The sequence below is a fragment of the Cebus imitator genome, unplaced genomic scaffold, assembly GCF_001604975.1.
Source record: "Cebus imitator isolate Cc_AM_T3 unplaced genomic scaffold, Cebus_imitator-1.0 Scaffold335, whole genome shotgun sequence".
In the NCBI taxonomy this organism is placed as follows: Eukaryota; Metazoa; Chordata; class Mammalia; order Primates; family Cebidae; genus Cebus; species Cebus imitator.
This window is the reverse complement of record NW_016107650.1, coordinates 1396132-1417038: the sequence shown is the minus strand read 5'-3', so window position 1 is coordinate 1417038 and position 20907 is coordinate 1396132. Positions and strand designations below refer to the sequence as shown.

At 42.3% G+C, this 20907-nt stretch overlaps 2 protein-coding genes across 10 annotated transcripts in view; both read right to left on the bottom strand.

Annotated features, from left to right (window-relative positions):
• Positions 1 to 4667: 4667 nt before the first annotated feature.
• Positions 4668 to 9585, bottom strand: ARMH2 (armadillo like helical domain containing 2). The gene is made up of 2 exons (XM_017505232.2): positions 8593 to 9585; positions 4668 to 5176 (listed from the first exon to the last, which is right to left on the bottom strand). The coding sequence occupies exons 1-2, from the start codon at positions 8855 to 8857 to the stop codon at positions 4749 to 4751; spliced, it is 693 nt and encodes a 230-aa protein (XP_017360721.1). The 5' UTR covers positions 8858 to 9585; the 3' UTR covers positions 4668 to 4748.
• Positions 9586 to 10460: 875 nt separating this feature from the next.
• Positions 10461 to 20907, bottom strand: part of RIPOR2 (RHO family interacting cell polarization regulator 2) — a 234457-nt gene continuing 224010 nt past the window's right edge. For 4 of the 9 annotated variants that reach the window (XM_037730161.1, XM_017505231.2, XM_037730162.1 and 1 more), the window contains one exon: positions 14073 to 16272. In XM_037730161.1, coding sequence (XP_037586089.1) covers positions 16172 to 16272 — 101 coding nt within the window. In that variant the 3' untranslated portion in view covers positions 14073 to 16171. Of the gene's footprint in view, positions 10474 to 10580; positions 10596 to 13720; positions 13725 to 14072; positions 16273 to 20907 lie in introns of those variants that run through there. The other 5 variants (XM_037730165.1, XM_017505223.2, XM_037730164.1 and 2 more) reach the window with 3 other exon arrangements.

Here is a 20907-nt window from a genome sequence, read left to right as displayed (position 1 = left end):
AACAAGAGCGAAACTCTGTCTCAAAAAAAAAAAAAAAGAATGTTATTATGTGTTAAGGATGAAGAAAGGGATATTTGTATATTTTCTTGCATATAGATAGAATACCCCGGAAAGATAAAGAAAAAGCTCTTCCTTCTTTTCTTTTTATCTGTACACAAATATATACATTTTAATTGGTTGTGTATATGCTTATTTATTATTTATTTATTTATTTTTGAGACGGAGTCTCACTCTGTCGCCCAGGCTGGAGTATAGTGGCACAATCGCGGATCACTGCAACGTCTGCCTCCTGGGTTCAAACGATTCACCTGCCTCCGCCTCCCGAGTAGCTGGCCTACAGGCGTGTGCCGCCACACCTGGCTAATTTCTGTATTTTTAGTAGAGATGGGGTTTCACCATGTTGGCCAGACCTATCTCTAACTCCTGACGTCATGATCCGCCTGCCTTGGCTTCCCAAAGTGCTGGGAATACAGGAGTGAGCGTATGTGCTTCTTTTCCATATCTAATATTGTGTTCCTGGAGTAGGAAGCTCCAATAGCTGCAACACTCCTGGTTTTAGTGGAGATGAGTGACTCACCTGATTGGTGACTTTGGGAAGAAAAAACTTCATGTGCTTGCCTCAGCTCTTCTTCCTCTGGGGAGTGAGGGCTTGCGCAGAGCACTGATGTTCTCAGCTGCTTCTCTTGGTTCAGGGACAGGCTGAAGTCAAATTATTAATCAAGCGAAGTATAAAGACATCATTGGGCATGCAAATGCTTAAGACATTTACTTCCTCTTCATTCTTTCTCAGGAAACTGAAAAAATTTCAAATTCAAATGTTGGAATGGTCCAGGAAAAGGGAAGAGATGGTATACAGGAAGCAGAGGCTTCAAGATGAGAAGGGTAATGGGGGGTCCTGGATGTTGAAGGGAACCCCTAAAATACTGTATTTGTTAGCTGCAGGGCAGGCCCAGATTGGAGCAAGAGGATGGTGGGGCTGGGGCTGACAGTTACGCAATGCATGATTGTATTGAGAGATGTTAGACATTTAGAGGAAAGTGTGAGAATAAAGCAATGACAGGTATTCAGAAAACTAAGCAAAAACCCAACTCCAGAGAAAACAGAATCGTACAAAGAAGGAAATGTAATCATACTATCCTGTATGACTTAGCCATGAAAAATATTGAATTAATCATATTGGGTTTTAAAATATTCGTTTATTTATAATAGAGCTGGTCTTGCTGTGTTGCCTAGGCTGGTCTCAAACTCTCGGCCTCAAGCAGTCCTCCCTCAGCTTCCCAAAGTGCTGCGATCACAGGTGTGAGCCGCTGTGCCCAGCTATCCTATTTTTTAAATCAGCAATTGCGACATCATTAGGTGGAGAAGAAGAGGAGAGCAGGTGGGGGTAGGCGAGAGGAGTGTTAGAGTGCCAAATTCCATCTGTCCTTTCCAGAAGGAAGAACACACACCCTCAAAACTGAAAAAAAATTAAAAAAGCCAAGAATTAACAATGTATATCAATCATTTAGAAATATGGAGGTAAATAAATACTAGAAGAAACAATGGAAGGAATTCACATGGTCAGCTCTGGGAGTGCAGATGAGGAGGGGGCTCAGGGACTGCTGTTCCTCACTAAAGGCCTGACGTTATCTGACTTTTTAAACTATGGACGTGCATTCCTTTGAAATAAAAACTTAATTTTAAAAGCATCGAAAGGCTGAATGTGGTGGCTGACACCTGTAATCCCAAAACTTTGGGAGGCCAAGACAGGAAGGAATGCTTCAGCCCGGGATTTTGAGATCAGCCTGGGCAAGATAGCAAACTGAATCTCTATTTTAAAATCGTGTATGTGTGTGTCAGGCCAGATGCAGTGGCTCACGCTTGTAATCCCCACACTTTGGGAGGCCGAGGCGGGCAGATCACGAGGTCAGGAGATGGAGACTATCCTGACCAACATTGTGAAACCCTGTCTCTACTAAAAATACAAAAAATTAGCCGGGTGTGGTGGCACCTGCCTATAGTCCCAGCTGCTCAGGAGGCTGAGGCAGGAGAATCACTTGAACCCGGGAGGTGGAGGTTGCAGTGAGCTGAGAACATGCCATTGCACTCCAGCCTAGGGGATAGAGCAAGACTCTGTCTCAAAAACAAACAAAGTGTGTGTGTGTACACTTTTCATATGCATATGAAAAAGAAATTAGCAGGGCATAGTGGCTTGCACATGTAATTCTAGCTACATGAGGGGCTAAGGCAGGAGGATTGCTTGAGCCAAGGACTTCAAGGTTATGTATGATCTATGCCTCCAAATTTTCAGAGAGGCTGATTTGAGTAATAACAAAAGTCTGATCTCCTATTTAGCCAGCTCTATGTGTATTAAACTCTCTCTATTGCAGTTCCCCTGTCTTGATAAAGTTCGTAACTCAGTGGCATGAACTGTGATTGCACCACTGCACTCTGGCCTGGGTGACAGAGTAAGACGCTGTCTCAACAATCAATCAATCAATCAGTCAGGTAATTCCTGACAGTGATTTAGTATCTAAATGGAACTTCTGATATCCAACCCTTACTCTCTTCCCATCAATTGGATTCTAGTTGACAAACTCCACATTCCACACTTCATAAAACCACAAAGAATGGACGTGCACAGTTGCTCAGCAGAACGTAGCCTTTTCTGTTTCTAAGATCTGAGAAAACTTCCCCCGAGTTCCTTCTCCAGGAAACCCCATCTAATGATGTAATTAGCATCCTCCACAACATTCCTATCCCAAATACAAGTGAGGATCATGAATCTACATGAATGACTTTTTTTTTTTTAGTAGCTCCCTCTGTGCGTAACACTACAGCACAGCTCAGTCAAAGCAAGTGTGTGAAAGATGAAAGTACTTAATTCAATGTTATGGTTGCAACCGAAGCTAGAGGCAGGTGCCAGCGTAGTCAGAGAAGCAGGTACATATCCCTTAGGCACTTTTCTGCCAATATTATTTTTTTCAAATAAAACTTATGATGAGGTTGGTTAACACACATAGAATGCAGGTATTCTGTTGCAGATTATCTAATAGATGAAACAGAGAGAATACAATTTTTTATGAAAATCTAAGAGCCTACCTAACTTTAGGCTGGCTTTAGGCATCTGGACACATGCATTCCATCTCCTTCCAGACGTTTGTGCCAGTGGACTTGCGGCTGCTGCCGTGTAGTGCTAATTCCCAGCCAGCCCTATGTGCAACCAGATCATGCTCTGATAGCCAGAGCAATCTCAAAAGTACCACCACCAGAGGCTCTGTACCGAAATAGGGCCGAAAGGATTCGGGCGAGTCAACAGTGCCCGCTGCAGGAGGTGGCTGTGGGTTGAGCTAGGACTTGGCTTTTCTGGGTGCCTTGGTTTAATGTCATCTAATAACTACCATAGTGCACCATTGCTCCTAACAGTTATATGCATGATGCATCTCTGATGAATTTCCATTTTATCAATTTAAATTTTATGAGGTCTTATTTTTTTTTTAACTTTTAATAATTTTTTTTTAACCACACAGAAGCACATGGTTAAATAAAAATTACCAGCATAGATTTTTTTCCCAATGGGAAATCAATTGTAAAATACATATTTTTAAACAACTTCAAAAAGAGATGTATTAGAAAATAAGTTTTATGATTTAATGGTAGACATTGGGGCTAGACATTCTGGCCTTTGTATAACAGGTGGCAAAAAATAATATTCCAGTTTTGTAATTTGACAACTATTCATATAACTGCCCCATGAATTCTTCTTTTTCTTTACCAAAACAGAGCAGATTTATTGAGACAGGGAAACTGCAATTGAGAAAGATTTTAATACACATAGAGTTGGCTAAATGGGAGACCAGAGTTTTACTGTTACTCAAATCAGCTTCTCTGAAAATTTGGGAACTGGGGATTTTTAAGGATAGTTTCATGGAGGGGGGCTAGGGAATGGGGAATGCCGATTGGTTCCACTGGGGATGAAATCATAGGAGGCTGGAACTTGTCCTCTTGTGCTGAGTCACTTGCTGGTTGGGGACCGCAAGACCAGAAGAGCCAGCTTGGCAGTCTGGGTGGTGCCAGCTCGTCCATGAGAATGCAGGATCTGAAAAATACCTCAAATACTAATCTTAGGTTTTACAGTACTAACATTATCTGTAGGTGCAACTGGGAAGGTTAGGAATCTTGTGGTCTCTGGCTGCATGACTCCTGAGCCATAATTTCTAATCTGTGGCCAATGTGTTAGTTTTATAGAGGCAGTCTGGTCCCCAAGCAAGAAAGGAGTTTGTTTCCGGGAAGAATCTAGGTAATCATCTTAGTTTCATAGTGAAACTGTGAACTAAATTCTTCCCAAAGTTAGTTTGGCCTATGCCCAGGAATGAACAAGGGCAGCTTAGAGGTTAGAAGCAAGATGGAGTCAGTGAGGTCAGCTTTCTTTCGCTGTCAGATTTTTCTCACTGTCCTCGTTTTTGCAAAGGTGGTTTCATTCATATTCCCCATGGTATCCAACTGCATGCTTTAACATCTTTATTTCCTAATGGGAGAGAACACACTCATGAGCAAGCTCGATGGGCCCTGTCTACAAGGTAACTAAAAACAGCATTGCTTCTCTGAAGTTTGATTATTGCAGTTAACTGTATGAAAATCTATACAGAACTCTTCAACTACAAAGGAAAACACTGAAAATTAAGATATCGATTTTTATGATTTATTTCAGTTTTCCAGGATAATACAATGGCACAAAGAGCTGTAACACATAACTGAGTTTGGAGAAACTAATTCTTGTGAAAACCAATTAGGTAATACAGCACCTGTGCAAAGTTCTCTGGCCATCCAGTCCAATCCATAGAAGCCATTGTTTGCAAACAATCTTTTAGATTCTTGTGGTCTTTAAGCTCCTTGACGTAAGACGAGTTGTTGCATGTCATGACAGAGAGAACGTAACAAGTCCAAAATTTAAGGAGGAGGTAGCTGTTTATTTCACTTTCAGTAGAAGACTCAAAGCTGCCCTCTAAAAAACTAATGAGAATAGGAATAAATTGCAGACTTCTGGCTCTTTTCTGGCTGAAAGGGTTTAAGTAACACCAACATGCCACACTCTGGAGCAGCAGGATCTTTATATTTGGTGCCAACTCCTCATCTTGCAGCAAGCGAGCCACTTCTTTCATGTACTCAGCTGCAAATTTCCCAGCAGGTGGTCCTCCTGTAAAACAAGTATTTGCACTTCCAGAAGTATCTGGTGTATCTAGTAGCTAGTAACACTTCGGAATTCTCCTATGTGTTCATATTCTTGTTGCCCTATAGAGGACACTTTATATATTTTGAATTTTCCTTTTTCCCCACTTCCCATTTTGCTGCCATGAAGACCTGAAAGTGTGTGTTGATAAGCAAGGAGTGATAGGAAAAGCATGGCAAGGCCTCTGCCTGCTGGTCTCCTCTGTGATTCCTTTAAGCAAGCACCCAGGAATGAGTATTTCTTTTCTTTTTCTATTTTTTGGGAGGGGGGGAAGGGGTCTCCCTCTGTTGCCCAGGCTGGAGTGAAGTGGCATGATCTTGGTTCGCTACAACCTCTGCCTCCTGGGTTCAAGCAATTCTCCTGCCTCAGCCTCCCAAGTACCAGGGACTACAGGCGTACACCACCAAGCCCAACTAATTTTTATATTTTTAGTAGAGACGCAGTTTCACCATGTTGGCCAGGCTGGTCTTGAACTCCTGAACTTGTAATCCACCTGCCTCGGCCTCCCAAAGTTCTGGGATTTACAGGCGTGAGCCATCGCGCCCAGCCAATTGGGAGTGAGTATTTCAAGGTGAATAAAACCAGGCTGCGTTCGCTTAGCAAATCTCCTTCATGATCTCATTCTGGATTATCTGCCTTTAGTACTGGAAAGAAAAAACCAGAAGGATCCCAGAGCATTAGAGCCAAGAGCAAATTGAGAGGTTGAGCAGCACAGCCAGGGACTGACCAGTGGGAGGGAGGTTTTCCTTAGTTTCTATCCATTGCTGTCCTATTCTGCTTACAAATTTCTTACCTCAGCTCTTTTGCAGCTATGGGACCAACATGACCTTATAAGATTTTTCTTGTTTAGCCGCTGACCCAGTCTAGCCCTAGACTCTACTTTCACCATATAAATATGCAAATCTCAAACTCCAACAAGGTACTAGCCAAGAAGACACTAGGTGAAGACTTTTTAGGTGATGAGGAGTAGCTGACAAAGCTGGTCAGATTTTTGCCACTGGAGTTTTTTGTTTTTTGTGGTTTTTCTTGAGACAGGGTCTCGCCCTGTTGTACAGGCTGGAATGCAGTGGAACGATCTCGGTTCTTGCAACCTCCACCTCCTGGGTTCAAGCAGTTCTACTGCCTCAACCTCCCAAGTAGCTGGAATTACAGGCGCATGTCACCACAGTTGGCTAATTTTTGTATTTTTAGAGATGAGGTTTCATCATTTTGGCCAGGCTGGTCAAGTGATCCACCCACCTCTGCCTCCCCAAGTGCTGAGATTACAGGCGTGAGAGCCACCGCGCCTGGCGCCACTGGAGTTTTGATCCCACTTGGATTTCTCTTACTTGTACTCCACAGTTCCATGGTCCTAAGAATGTTATATTCAACATTACAGCTTTGCCTGAAGCCTAGGCAGAGGCCCTTTCCCTAGCTCCTACCGGAACAGCGAAGGCTAAATACCATCAGATTAAAGAATTCTGATCCTTTTATAATTAGCTAGCTCTTCCCACAATTGATGAAGATAGCTACACAGAGAACTCAGCCCGCCCCATGATGGGGCAGCCCTTTCCCCCGCACAGATGGCTGCATTTCCTATGCTTCCTGTCTCCCTTCTAGCTCTCAGTAGTTCCCAGCCATTCTGGCAACAAGGACTCCTTTTACTGTCTTCTTTCATGAAGTCCATTCTTTGAAAGATTTAGTCTATCCAGCTATATCTAAGTAATTCATTTTCCCACTTAAACTCAATCTAAGGGGCCAGGCGTGGTGGCTCACGCCTGTAATCCTAGCACTATGGAAGGCTGAGGTGGGTGGATCACCTGAGGTCAGGAGTTCGATACCAGTCTGTCCAACATGGTGAAACCTCATCTCTACTAAAAATACAAAAAATTAGCTGGGCATGGTGGTGGGCACCTGTAATCCCAGCTACTGGGAAGGCTGAGGCAGGAGAATCGCTTGAAGCCGGGAGGTGGAGGTTTTAATGAGTCAAGATGACACCACTGCACTCAAGCCCAGGCAACAAGAGCGAAACTTCATCTCAAAAAAAATTAAAATGAAAATGAAAACAATCAATCTAAGACTCTTAGAGCCACCAGCCAGAGCTTCTTATTAGAAGAGATGTGTTATTGAGGACAGGGACAGTCTATAAAATCTCATTATACATTGTAAAATTTATCAATTAGAAAAAAAATGGAGTGAGTTTGGACTTGATGATTATTAGAGCAATGTGTGTTAAAACGGTTACCACTTTATTTTCCACTTTACTTTCTAGCCAATTACACATTAATCGTTGCTCCTACTGGTTTACTTAGCAGGTGTCTTAAGAGTAGTAAGTTTTTGGCTGGGTGCGGTGGCTCATGCCTGTAATCCCAGTACTTTGCGAGGGGAGGTGGGCAGATCATGAGCTCAGAAGTTCAAGACCAGCCTGGCCAACATGATGAAACCTTGTCTCTACTAAAAATACAAAAAATCAGCCAGCATGGTGGCGTGTGCCTGTAATCGCAGCTACTTGGGAGGCTAAGGCAAGAGAATTGCTTGAACCCAGGAGGCAGAGGTTGCAATAAGCTGAGATCGTGCCACAGCACTCCAGCCTGGGCAACAGAGCAAGACTCTATCTCTAGAAAAAAGAAAGAACGTTAAGTTTTTATTGATTTTTCTAAGATATTTGCTGTACAATGCAAAAAATAAAAAAAGAAATATCGGCCGGGCGCCGTGGCTCAAGCCTGTAATCCCAGCACTTTGGGAGGCCGAGGCGGGTGGATCACGAGGTCAAGAAATCGAGACCATCCTGGTCAACATGGTGAAACCCCGTCTCTACTAAAAATACAAAAAATTAGCTGGGCATGGTGGCGCGTGCCTGTAATCCCAGCTACTCAGGAGGCTGAGGCAGGAGAATTGCCTGAGCCCAGGAGGCGGAGGTTGCGGTGAGCCGAGATCGCGCCATTGCACTCCAGCCTGGGTAACATGAGTGAAACTCCGTATCAAAAAAAAAAAAAAAAAAAAAAAAAAAAAAAATGAAATATCAGGTAGTTTTATTCTGCATTGGAATCATATCACTAGATTGAAATTATAATCTGTCATAAAATTAGAAAAAAATCAAATCAGTGTAGTCTTCAGTTTTTTAAATGTTAATGAGAACTTTGATAGGCATTGTAGTACATATATATTTTAATTAATAAAAATGGGAAACGTTTAACTAGTAGCTTATTTGATGGGCACATTCTTTTAAAACATGAGATCCTTGAGTAGAAAATAATTAGTAATATTTTTGGTGCAAAGACAAAATAATTTGATTCAGTGAAATGTTAACAGAATTTTAAGATTACAGCTAACAAAAATTGCTAAACTACAGTGTTATGAGTGTTGAGAAACACTCATTTTAGCGTAGCTGGTGAGATCAGTACCTGTGAAGGCCAGCAGTCCAATTTCCTTGGCAGCTTGAGCTCTCTTCTCAATTGGTAGAGATTCATTCATCAACATTTGGCCAAGTACAACAATTTTTCCTTTATGAAAATAAACCTCAGCTGGAGGGATTTGTTTTTCCTTCTTCTTAACAAAAAAGCCCTTCACAGTGACACACCAGAAATACCAGAGGCGCTGACACAGCCTCGCAAAATACCCATACATCTTAACCCAAATTTGTGTACAAGAAAGTCGGCTGTTAGCCATTGTGTAAAAAGGCCAGTGGTCCTTCAGGTACACCACTGGCAGTCACAGGAGTCCACAGTCAAGAACTCTGGAATGCATCACTTAGCAACACTGTAGAATGCAATATAGAACCAGGGGAAAGCAGTATATTCCTAAAGTCTTCAGCTTGTCATTGAAGGCCTTCTACCATTTGGACTAAACCAATTTTACTTTCACTTCTCTGGTGTGCAAAACCTCAACTTAAACTTGTTTCCCCTAATGCATATGAATCTCACTACTGTCTTTGAACCTTTGCTCAGGCAGGGCAGATGTGGAACTTGCCCATTCTAATCTGACTATTCCAACATGTACTTAGCGTCTTTCCACTGATCTTTCATAGTATTATTACCTCTTTTGCTTGTTTGCTACCCAAAGAGAGTTCTATGCGTCATAGGTTTATCCTGTTTTGCTGAGAAACTAGAAGCAATTAAAAGAGAACTTTTGTTACCAATTACTGCAAATTAAAAAGAAGGAAAGAGGACTTGCATAACTTTTACTCACCCACCTATCTGTGTCTACAGTACCCGTAGACTCTGACTTTCCGGTTACTATGGATACCCTCTCTGTGCAGTAGATGTCAATCAGTTCCTCTCACTGCAATCAAGGATATTGCTCTACAGTTCTTCTCTTATCTTGGTAATTTTTCCATCTCAACTGGATCCTTTGCATTATCAACAAACACTCTCTTTTTTTCTCATTGAAGAAAGAAAACTGACTGGGCGCGGTAGCTCACACCTGTAATCCCAGCACTTTGGGAGGCCGAGACGGGTGGATCACGAGGTCAAGAAATTGACACTATCCTGGCCAACATACTAATAGCCCCTCTCTACTAATAATACAAAATTAGCTGGGTGTGGTGGTGCGTGCCTGTAGTCCCAGCTACTTGGGAGGCTGAGCCAGGAGACTCCCTTGAACCCGGGAGGCAGAGGTTGCAGTGAGCCCAGATTGCGCCACTGCGCTCCAGCCTGGCGACAGAATGAGACTCCGTCTCAAAAACATACGAAACAAAACAAACAAGCAAACAAAAACCAGTCTCTTGACTTGATATGCTTTTTCCCTGCAGCTACTGCACACCCACTTCTCGGCACCCTCTGTAGCCAGCTCTTTAAAGAGCTGCTGTACTCACCAGCTCCAGTCTTTCTCATTCTTGCTTGGATGAACTCCAAATAAGATTTCAGCCCCATGACTCCACTGACATTGCCTTCAGGGTCGCTGATGACCTCTCTTCTGCTGAATTCAATTCTTTGATATTTGATACTCCTTTCTCTCTGAAACACTTTTTTCACCAGCTTCTAAGATACCACATTCCTGATTTTTCTTCTCCTGTACTCATCATTTTTCTTTACTGATTCCCCTTCTTCTTTATAACCTCTAAATATTGGAGGGCCCCAAGGCTCATCAGTCTTCGTATGTGTTCTTTTCTTCTTCTTCTTCTTCTTCTTTTTTTTCTTTTTGAGGCAAGGTCTCTCTCTGTCCCCCAGGCTGGAGTGCACTGCATGATCTTGGCTCACTGTAGCCGCGACCTCCTGGGCTTTGGTGATCCTTCCGCCTCAGCCTTCTGAGTGTCTGGGACCACAGGTGCACACCACCATGCCCAGCTAATTTTTTGTAGAGATGGGGTTTTGCCATGTTGCCTAGGCTGGTCTTGAACTCCTGGGCTCAAACAATCCACCCACCTTGGCCTCCTAAATGCTGGGATTACAGATGTGAGCCACCATGCCTGGCCCTTATCTGTACTTTCTAGATGAGGTAAACCAGTTTATAGCTTTAACTATTATCCATATACTGAAGACTCCCAATTTTATATATATAATTTATATATATATATATATATATATAAATTTTTTTGAGACCTGTTGCTCTGTTGCCCAGGGTAGAGTGCAGTGGCCCAATCACAGCTCATTGCAGCCTCGATCTCCTGGGCTCAAGTGATCCTCTTGCCTCAACTTCCTGAGTAGCTGGGACTATCGGCCACCATACCTAGCAAATTTTTAAATTCTTTTTAAGAGATGGGTCTCACTGTATTGTCCAGGCTGTTTTGAACTTTTAGCCTCAAGTGATCCTCCCATACTTGGCCTCCCAGAGTGCTGTGATTACAGGCGTGAACCACTACACCTGCTCTAACTTTACACCTTTAACTGGATTTCTCACCTGAACTCCAGACTCATATTCAGACATCAACTTGATCTCCCCATTTGAATGTCCAAGAGGCTTTTTCCAGGTCTTCCTCCCTAGACCTGCTGCTTCTCAGGTTCTCTATCTTGGAAGATGGCATTCCATCCTTCTAGTTGTTCAGGTAAAAAATTCTGGATTCATCCTTGGCTTCTATCTATTTCACATCTCATTTTCAACTTAACAAATGTATTGGCTCTACTTTTTTTTTTTTTTTTTTTTTGAGACAGAGTCTTGCTCTGTTACCCAGGCTGGAGTGCAGTGGCACGATCTCAGCTCACTATAACCTTCGCCTCCTGGATTCAAGGGATTCTCATGCCTCTGCCTCCCCAGTAGCTGGGACTACAGGTGAATGCCACCACGCCCTGCTAATTTTTTGTATCTTTAGTAGAGATGGAATTTCACCATGTTAGCGAGGGTGGTCTCAATCTCCTGATCTCATCATCTGCCCCCCTCGGCCTCCCAAAGCACTGGGATTACATGCGTGAGCCACTGTACCCGGCCTCCATTTTTAGGTTTTTTGTTGAGACACTGTCCTGAAAATAAAAGTCAGATTAACAAAGGAAAGATAAGTAGAAGTTTATTAATGTGTGTTGTACCTGACGTGCAGGAGAGACCTCAGTTCAGAAGTATTTCTCTCTCTAGGCAATGGCTCAGGGGCCTCGCTTAAATAGGATTTTGACAAAGAGCCACGAATCTTATCTAGTGACAAGACAAAAGACCATCTTCAGGCTCCCAGAAGGTCGGAAAATTCGAGGAGGTAAATCGATGGGAAGAGTGAAGTCTGTTTCTGGGTCCTCTAGCACTGCTGCCTCTGAGCTCTGTTTGGGAGCTGACTGAGCCAGAAAGGAGAGGTAGAGTATGTTCCTGTTTAACCTTTTCACTGTAATCCCCAGCATCTTAGTGAGGAATACTTTGGTTGCCTCCGGTTGCTTCTGTCTGGAATGTTCTTCTCAGAGATAATCCACACGACTCATCCCATTAGCCCCTCAGGCCAGTCCTCAAAGGTAATTTTCTGTGAGGCCTTTGCACTCTTTTTTTTTTTTTTAAGACAGGGTGTTGCTGTGTCACCCAGGCTAGAGTGCAGTGGCACGACCATAGCTCACCACAGCCTCGAACTCCTGGGCTCAGGCAATCCTCCCACGTCAGCCTCCCGAGTAGCTGGGACCCCTGGTGCACACCACATCCAGCTAGTTTTAAACATTTTTGTAGAGATGAGAGTTTCAGTATGTCATACAGGCTGGTCTTGATCTCCTGGCTTCAAGGGATCCTTAGCCTCGGCCTCCCAAAGTGCTGGGATTACAGGTGTGAGCCACTGTGCTCGGTCCCTGACGCCTCTCATTAAACTTGTGAACTTTGCCTTCTCCCTGTGCCTCTCTTCACCCTACCTGTGCAATCATTTTTCCCCTTCTCTGCTTTGCTGTCTTCCCTTGCCAGGATATGAGGCCTGGGAGGGCAGGGGTTGTTATGTCTTCTGTTTTTCGCCACTACTCTATCTCCAGTGCCAAGAACAGTCCTTGGCATACACCTTGTTCATAGTAAGTAAGCAACAAATACTTGTTGAATGCATGAGAAATTAGAGACCTAATTTTTAGCAAACAATTATTATTCCTTGAACAAGTTGTACTTAGGACTTTCTCAGAATCAAAAGATATTATTTGTTTACTAAGAGGCACCGTCTCTAGGAAAGTCAGGGATAAAATATTTTTTTATTTGAGTTTTTCTGATACGGCGAGAAGTACTGGCATTTTTCAGTGAACTAAGGTTTAAAATTTTACTTTATAATTTTGTCAAGTAACTAAAGCAATTTAAACAGCATAGTAGCAAGCCTTATAGAGGAAACTTTTTTTTACCACTGACTCAGTAAAAGCAGTCACTGGTATTTCGTGAGTCGCTTTGTAAAAACTGAGTTCAAAGTCAGGGGCTCCTTTGTGATGATGCTTGAGGTCTGAGTGGGAGCATACACATATCAGTGCAGGCTTTAAAAATTTTTTTTTGAGGCAGAATCTCACTCTATTGCCCAGGCTGGAGTGCAGTGTTGAGAAATGTAAAGTTTATGAATATTGAGAAACGCTGAGTGTATGATAAAATATATTGTTTGCTAGGAAGAACGATGGCAAGGAACACCTAGCCACCCCCACCCCGAGCAGAAAACTACTTGGGGCATTCCAAAGTGGCAGGACAAGGTATAAACATCACACACCGGTTAAAACAACTCTTTGAGATAGCTGCCCTGCCCCCGTGGCTCCCTCGTGGAGAATACCTTTTAGCATGTTTGTAATCAGTGGTGAGTGGGCAACAGCTGCCTCCTTGGTATATTTTGTTATGAGAAAATACAGAACACCTGTTAATAATAATCACCTGTTCAGAGAGACTAAATATGTGGATCAGAATCTGCTGGGGTCCTTCAGCCTGGAATGCCATCATCCCCTCAGGCTCTCAGCTGGGAAGGCTGCTGCCCCCCCCCCCCATAGTCCCATGTTGCTGTTCTGTCAGGGTGACTGCCTCTCGATTCATTCAGCGCCACCTGGGTGGGGGTCTCTACAGCTGAGCTGGCTCTCGCTAGTACAGTGGCAAGATCTTGGCTCACTGCAACCTTCTTCTCCTGGGTTCAGGCAATTCTTCCACCTCAGCTTCCTGAATAGCTGGGATTACACGTGTGTGCTATCACACCCAGCTAATTTTTGTATTTTTAGTAAAGACATGGTTTCACTATGTTGTCCAGGCTGCTCTCGAACTCCTGACTTCAGGTGATTCTCCCGCCTCAGCCTCCCTTCGTGCTGGGATTACAGGCTTGAGCCACCATGACTTTTTGCCCTCAGGGAGCTCACAGATACCATAGCAGTGAAACATAGCTGTTGTCTCTCCAATTAGCTTTACAACCAATCTGAGATTTATTATCTCTACTTAGAGATAGAGGAATTTCAAATTAAGAATAAAATCAAGTTGAGAATGAAGTGCAGTGTGTTTGTAAATACCAACTCATAAAGGGCATGTGTAAAAAAGTAACAGACTCTACACATGATGCTCGTAATTCAAAAATAATTTTTATTTTAACTTACATGACTGAAAGAGCAATGAATACAAATGCCACAAAACAAAAGGCACCCCCTCAACCAAACATAAAATACAGAAGTGAATACAAAATATCTGGAATTAATTCCTCATGCAGTAGTCAAAACACTAAAAAATAAACCAAACACAAAATCCTGTAAGATCTGTGATTTGACTTGCTATTAAAAAGAACCATTTCAACCATTTAACATAAACTATAGACTATACATACTAACTACAGACTGTACAATGTACCTTTAAAGTGAAGGGCATGTGAATATATATAATATTTATAAATATACAGATATGTACATTATAACTTCACAGTTGAAAGAACTATTTGCCAGAAGCCTGGCAAACACTTTGCAATTTGAAATGAAATGAGTCCTTTTTAAAAGTCTTGCTAAAATGTAAATATTTAAAATCACATCTAAATGATACAAACACGTCCATAGTACAGTTGATATTCCACAGTTTAAATTGCACTCACATATACTGTGTTGATACCTTGGCATACCCCACCTTGTATATTTTTTAGAGGAAGAAAAGATATTTTAACAAGAGCTACTGAACGGTCTTGTACTTTGCTTAATGGACTTGCATCTCTGATAGTGAAGCAATGATGGGATCTGATGTTTTAACTGTTTGGCCAGGGAGTCCTACCGGTGAGTGATTTCCCTGGGGGCAGTAACCATCCCTCAGGGTGTCCTTCTTTTTTCTAATCTCATGGTCATTTTTACAGATGCAGGGACCACTTTAAATGTCCCTCCGCTCCTACTCCGTTAGGATTTCTCCGACTTCCAGATTCTTCCACCTCAAAGAGCATCACAGCTTTGTGAATCTACAGCTTTTGGTTTTGATTTGTCTTAGCAGCAAAATACCCCTACGGTAAGAATATCATAAAAAATGGCTCTTAATTTTTTTTTTTTTTTAAAAGCACAAGCTTTGAGTTTTTTGTTTGTTATTAAGTGTATAGGTATAACCTTAAGGTAGTTCTTCGTCATTTACTTATCTGTTTTCTACAATGGAAAACTGGTTTTTGAATTTTCAGGATGGGGAAAAGAAACAAAAGAAATTGAGGGAGGGTGTTTTTTGTTTGTTGTTTGTTTTCTTTGTGAGACTGGGTCTCACTCCTCTGTCATCTGGCTGGAGTGCAGTGGTGCAAGCTCGGCTCACTGCAACCTCTGCCTCAAGCGATCTTCCCACCTCAGTCTCCAGAGTAGGTGGGCGCACATAAAATTAAAACATCTAAACCCTCACAATGGGTCATTCTGCCAGGTTCTGCAGGCAAACTTTTATTTGAAGAGATTCTTCTTTGTGCTTTGTATTGAAAGTAAAGCTAGGTAGCTAAGGGGACCACTCAACCCTGAGAACAGGACAGAGAAAAACTGCAAGGCATAAGATAGTTATCAAAGTATCACGTGACTATTTCAGGCTTATAGAGGAACTTGCAAAAAAGTACAAAGATGGCTATTTTAAAATTTCATACATATTAAGATGGACTCTTCCACTGAGTATTGTCAGACACAATCAAGGATGTAATCTATTGAATTATACATACCCCTATTCTATATTGGCCAAAGGAAAAGTAGATAGATACTGTAAAACTAGACTCTGAATTCTTTCTATAACATGTTTTTTTGTCTTTGCTGTTTTGTGTTTTGAGGCAGGGTTTTGCTCTGTCGCCCAGTCTGGAGTGCAGTGGTGCAGTTACGGGTCACTGCAGCCTCAGTCTTCTGGGCTCAAGCAATCCTCCCACCTTAGCCTCCCAAGTAGCTGGGACTACAGGTGCACGCCACCACACCTGACTAATTAAACTTTTTTTTTTTTTTTTTTTGGGCCTTGTTATGTTGCCCAGGCTGGTCTTGAACTCCTCAGCCTAAGCAATTCTCCTGCCTTGGCCTTCCAAAATGCTAGGAGTAGGCGTGAGCCATCATACCCTATAACATGTTAAATATTCAGATAAGTTCAGCAGAACTTTGAGGTTCTAAACAATTTCCAGCCACATCACAGCACCATCTTGATGAAAAGGGCATATATTAAGACAGCTGTTAGGCAGTTAACCTGTAATTAAAAAGCTGTGGCAACCTCAGTTCCATGACGACCTCCGACTTTAACACAGTCTCGAGGGAATTTGTCCAGTTGTTCATATGCCAGCCGCCCATCTTCTCCTAAATATAAAACATTAAACATACACGCCGATTCAAACTTAATGTTTTTATTCGTTACTCAAAGTAACATAGTACCAATTGTTTAAGTGTGCACTGCTGTAATACTCTGTGTTAGCTTTTGTTATTCCTAAGTATGTCATTGTTCTCCAGGTAACGCTTAGAACAACCAAGAACTTTTAAGCTAATAATGCCAGAGCACAAAGGAATGCCAGGGCATGAAACAGAGTAGAAGTCTTATGGCCATTTGATGTTGATAATTTCACATAACAGCTTTATTTCAGAGCAAGCATATGGACTTATTTTAAGTACATTAGGGATTTCAGTATGGCTGGTCCTTGACTTTAATGCATTGAACTTTTACTATACATTATATATTGATACATCGAAATGATCATTGGTAAAATCAATCTTCGGCTTTCAAACTTCAGCTAAAAATTACTCTTTGCTATGTAAACATAGGGAGCTCCTTCTACCAGCCATCAGCTAGTTCAGTTTTCCCTGTAGCACCACCTTGAACAGTTAAGATGCATTTGCAAATAATTTGAATATCTTACTCTATTTTCTGCTTTAAAAAATGATTAGAAAATGAGAAAATAAAATGCAGAGACAAGTGATAAGAAGCAGGCTTTCGGGCGCGGTGGCTCACGCCTGTACTCCAAGCACTTTGGAGGCCAAGGCGGGTGGATCACCTGAGGTCAGGAGTTCAAGACCAGCCTGACCAACATGGTGAAACCCCGTCTTAAAATAAATAAATAAATGAAGAAAAAAAGTTAAAAAAAAAGCAGGCTTTCATACATTTGATGCAAGTGGGACAAAGATGGAATAGTTGTGCTGAAGCAGAAGTTCAGCTCGGCATGGTGGGTCACTCCCGTAATCCCAGCACTTTGGGAGGCCAAGGTGAGTGGGTCACTTGAGGTCAGGAGTTTGAGACCAGCTTGACCAACACAGTGAAACTTCATCTCTACTAAAAAATACAAAAAAAGTTAGCTGGCATGGTGGCATCCGCCTGTAGTACTATCTATTGGGAGGCCGAGGCAGGAGAGTCACTTGAACTTGGGGCCAGAGGCTGCAATGAGATGGAATCACACCACGGCACTCCAGTCTGGGTGATTAGAGCGAGACTCTGTCTCAAAAAAAAAAAAAAAAAAAAAAAAAAAAAAATTTCATGGGGGAAAAAAAAAAAAAAAAAGATTCAGAAAATGTGGGAATTATATCGAGATGAGGGGGTTTTAGAAAAGGACTGTAATTATGGATTTTTAATATATTGTGGTCTCTTGAAACAGAAACATTTCAGTAAGGCAAAAGTCTGGTTAGGGTTTTCCCCCTATGTTTAATTTTTTCAGGAACACCTTAGATAGGAAAACATATCTGCCTGTATTTAAAAGAACCTTGCAGAATGAGCTTTTCTACAGGCAAAAGCCTGCTAACTTTCAAAAAAAATTTTTTTGTTTGAGATAGAGTCTTACTCTGTCGCCCAGGCTGGAGTGCGATGGAGCGATCTTAGCTCACTGCAACCTCTGCCTCCTGGATTCAAGCAATTCTCCTGCCTCAGCCTTCCGAATAGCTGGGACTACAGGTACCCACCACCATGCCCAGCCAAGTTTTGTATTTTTGGTAGAGACAGGGTTTCACCATATTGGCCAGCCTGGCCTTGAACTGCTGAGTTTGTGATCTACCCGCCTCAGCCATCCAAAGTGCTGGGATTACAGGTGTGAGCCACTGTGCCCGGCCAAGAGATGTTTTTTTTTTCTTTTTTTGCACAATGTTGCCCGTGAAAGACATGTTTTTTAGTAGTCTCTGCATGCTTTGACTTTTCAGGGGCAATGCTCCATTTTTTCTATTTTGGTAGCTTTCAAATTTTTATTACTTTGGAGTAGAACCCTTTACTCAAAACAAAATGTTGATATACAAAACACTGATATATAAAATAGATTAAATAGGACCTTTCCCATTGACGGCAGGAGAAAATGGAGAAACAGGGCCTGAGTCAGGCTCATTCCTGTGCTCCCTCCTTGCCCACTTGCACACCCCCCTCTAGACACCGCAGCTAACAAATGCACTTGAAGAACCACGACTGCTAGGCCAGTTCCGTTCCTAGTTTCCTCATAATAGATTTTAGTTTAGAGATGTTATGTTCTTCTCCCAGAGTCCCACAGGGTACAGTGGCGTCCAGGGCCAAGATTCCATGTTGATGCCTGACTAGGGTGCCGATAGGCAAGTTATACAACCTCAGCCTGCTTTCTGTAAAATGAAACTAATAGGGCTTCTGCCTTTATGGAGTTCTTGGGAGAACTAAATGAGTTAACCCTTGCCGATCCCTCAAAACAGTTCCTGGCCTGGAGCAAGTCCTCTGTGGGTGTTAGCCAATATTATTACAGTGACATGAGTACGGTGGGTATCTCACTCTCACTCAGTTTTCAGTGGGTCTTGATCTGTGTTGGCTAGTCTCCTAATCCTTTTTTTTTTAAGAGCTAGAGCTAGAATGCCGTGACACAGTCACAGCTCACTGTAGCTTTGACCTCCTAGGCTCAAGTGATCCACCTAGCTTCCCGAGTAGCTGGGACTACAGGCTCATGTCACCATGCCTGGCTACCTAAAAAAAAAATGTTTTGTTTTGTTTTTTTGTAGAGAAAATCTTGTTATGTTGCCCAGGCTGGTCTCAAACTCCTGGCCTCGGCCAGTGCAGTGGCTCATGCCTGTAATCCTAGCACTTTGGAAGGCCTTAGTGAGAGGATCTCTTGAACCCAGGAGTTAGAGACCAGCCCGGGCAACATGGCAAAACCCATCTCTATCAAATTGAAAATTTTTTTTTTAAATGAGTAAAATTATTAAACAAACAAACCAAGAAAAAACTCATACCCTCAAGCAATCCTTCTACTTTGGCCTCCCAAAGTTCTGGGATTACAGAGATGAGCTATCACGCCCCCAGCTCTGGCTAATTTTATTTATTTTTATTTTGTAGAGATATCAGGCTGTTTTGAACTCCTGTGCCCTTGCATTCAAGCAATCCTTCTGCTTTGGTCTTCCAAGGTGCTGGGATTACAGGCATGAGCCACTGCACCTGGCCCTCTGCCAATCCTTTAACTGCCGTGGGAAGTAGGCAGAGTGTTGGAGGGGAGAGAGCAGGAGCTTTGGGGAGTCAGGGAGTGTGGTACCAAGAAGGCCTGAGGTCCAGCTGCGCTGCACTGGAATGGCCGTAGTCAGCGTGAAACTGTTCTGTCCACCAATCACATGTGGCCACCAACCACGTTTACACTTAAATGGTAATTACAGATGGTCCCTGACTTATAATGGCTTAGACTTAGGATTCTTTGACTACAATGATGCAAAAGCTATATGCGTTAAGTAGAAACCATACTTTTTTAGCCTGGTATTCAATACAATCCATGAGATCTTCAGCATTTGTTATAAAATAGGCTTTGTGTTAGATGATTTCGCCCAGCTGTAGCCTAATGTAAGTGTTCTGCGCATGTTTGAGGTAGGCTTGGCTAAGCTATGATGATCTGTAGGTAAGACGTATTAAGTGCATTTCTGACTTAACAATATTTTCAGCTTACAATGGGTTTATTGGGTTGTAACCCCATTGAAAGTTAAGGGGCAGCTGGCCTCAAAATTGAGTAAACTTAAAACTTTAGTTCTTCAATCACAGTGGCGAAGGTGAACAACTCAACAGCCACTTAGGATGACTGCTGTGGTACTGGACAGTGTGCGTATAGAACAATCCCATCACCACGGAGGGCTCTATTGCACAGCTCTAGGTTAAAATAGCGAAATCATTCCATACTGCTTGGTAAACAGTTGCAGCCCCGAGTCCTTCAAGTACCTGCAATGACCTTCTGCCCTTTGTCATAAGGCATTTTATTAATTCCTATTGAAAATACTATTTTCATTATATTCAGTCATTTGTATGAGAGAAAAATGTGCCAGTATTTGTGTATTAAGGTCAAAGAATATTCACAGTATTGAGGTCAGGGAGTTCTCAAACTTTACGTTAGAATCCCTTGGGAGGCTTTAAAAAAATCCTGTTGCCAAGGTACACTTCGGACCAATGAAAGCAGAATCTCTGGGAGTAGATTGTTTAAGCTTCCCTGGCAAATGTACAGCCAGTGTTGAGCACTGCACACTGGTGGTGTGAGAGAGCATGGGGCTGGTGAGAGTGTGCGTGAAGAACTGGGGTGAGGCAGGCATGGTGATGGCTTCTGGAGATGCTGCTGTTTGCACAGCTCCAGTGGGTCCCGGGGCACATTCTGTAGGGATCAACTCCCTTAGGTTACACTGGAAATAGAAGCTTTGTTGGCTATACTTTGTAAGTGCCTGGCTTACCTTCATGGTTATTTTGGAATACAAAGGGATAAAGGAGTTTAAAGTAATAATGCCCTGGGTATATTTTTGGAGAATTAAATAATTTCTATGTCATAAGGAATAACTTTTATCCTTTAAACAAATATATACTGGCTGATTTCTGTGCAAGAAATAATATATTCAATAGCGGAACGAAGCCTTGTTAAACCCATAATTGTAAGAAAGAGGGCCTAACAATAAGTGGGATTTTCACAGTGATTATAAATGCCATGAGATTCTTCTTCATGTTGTTAAGTTACTACCACCAAATAAGGGTGGCTTTTTTTTTTTTTT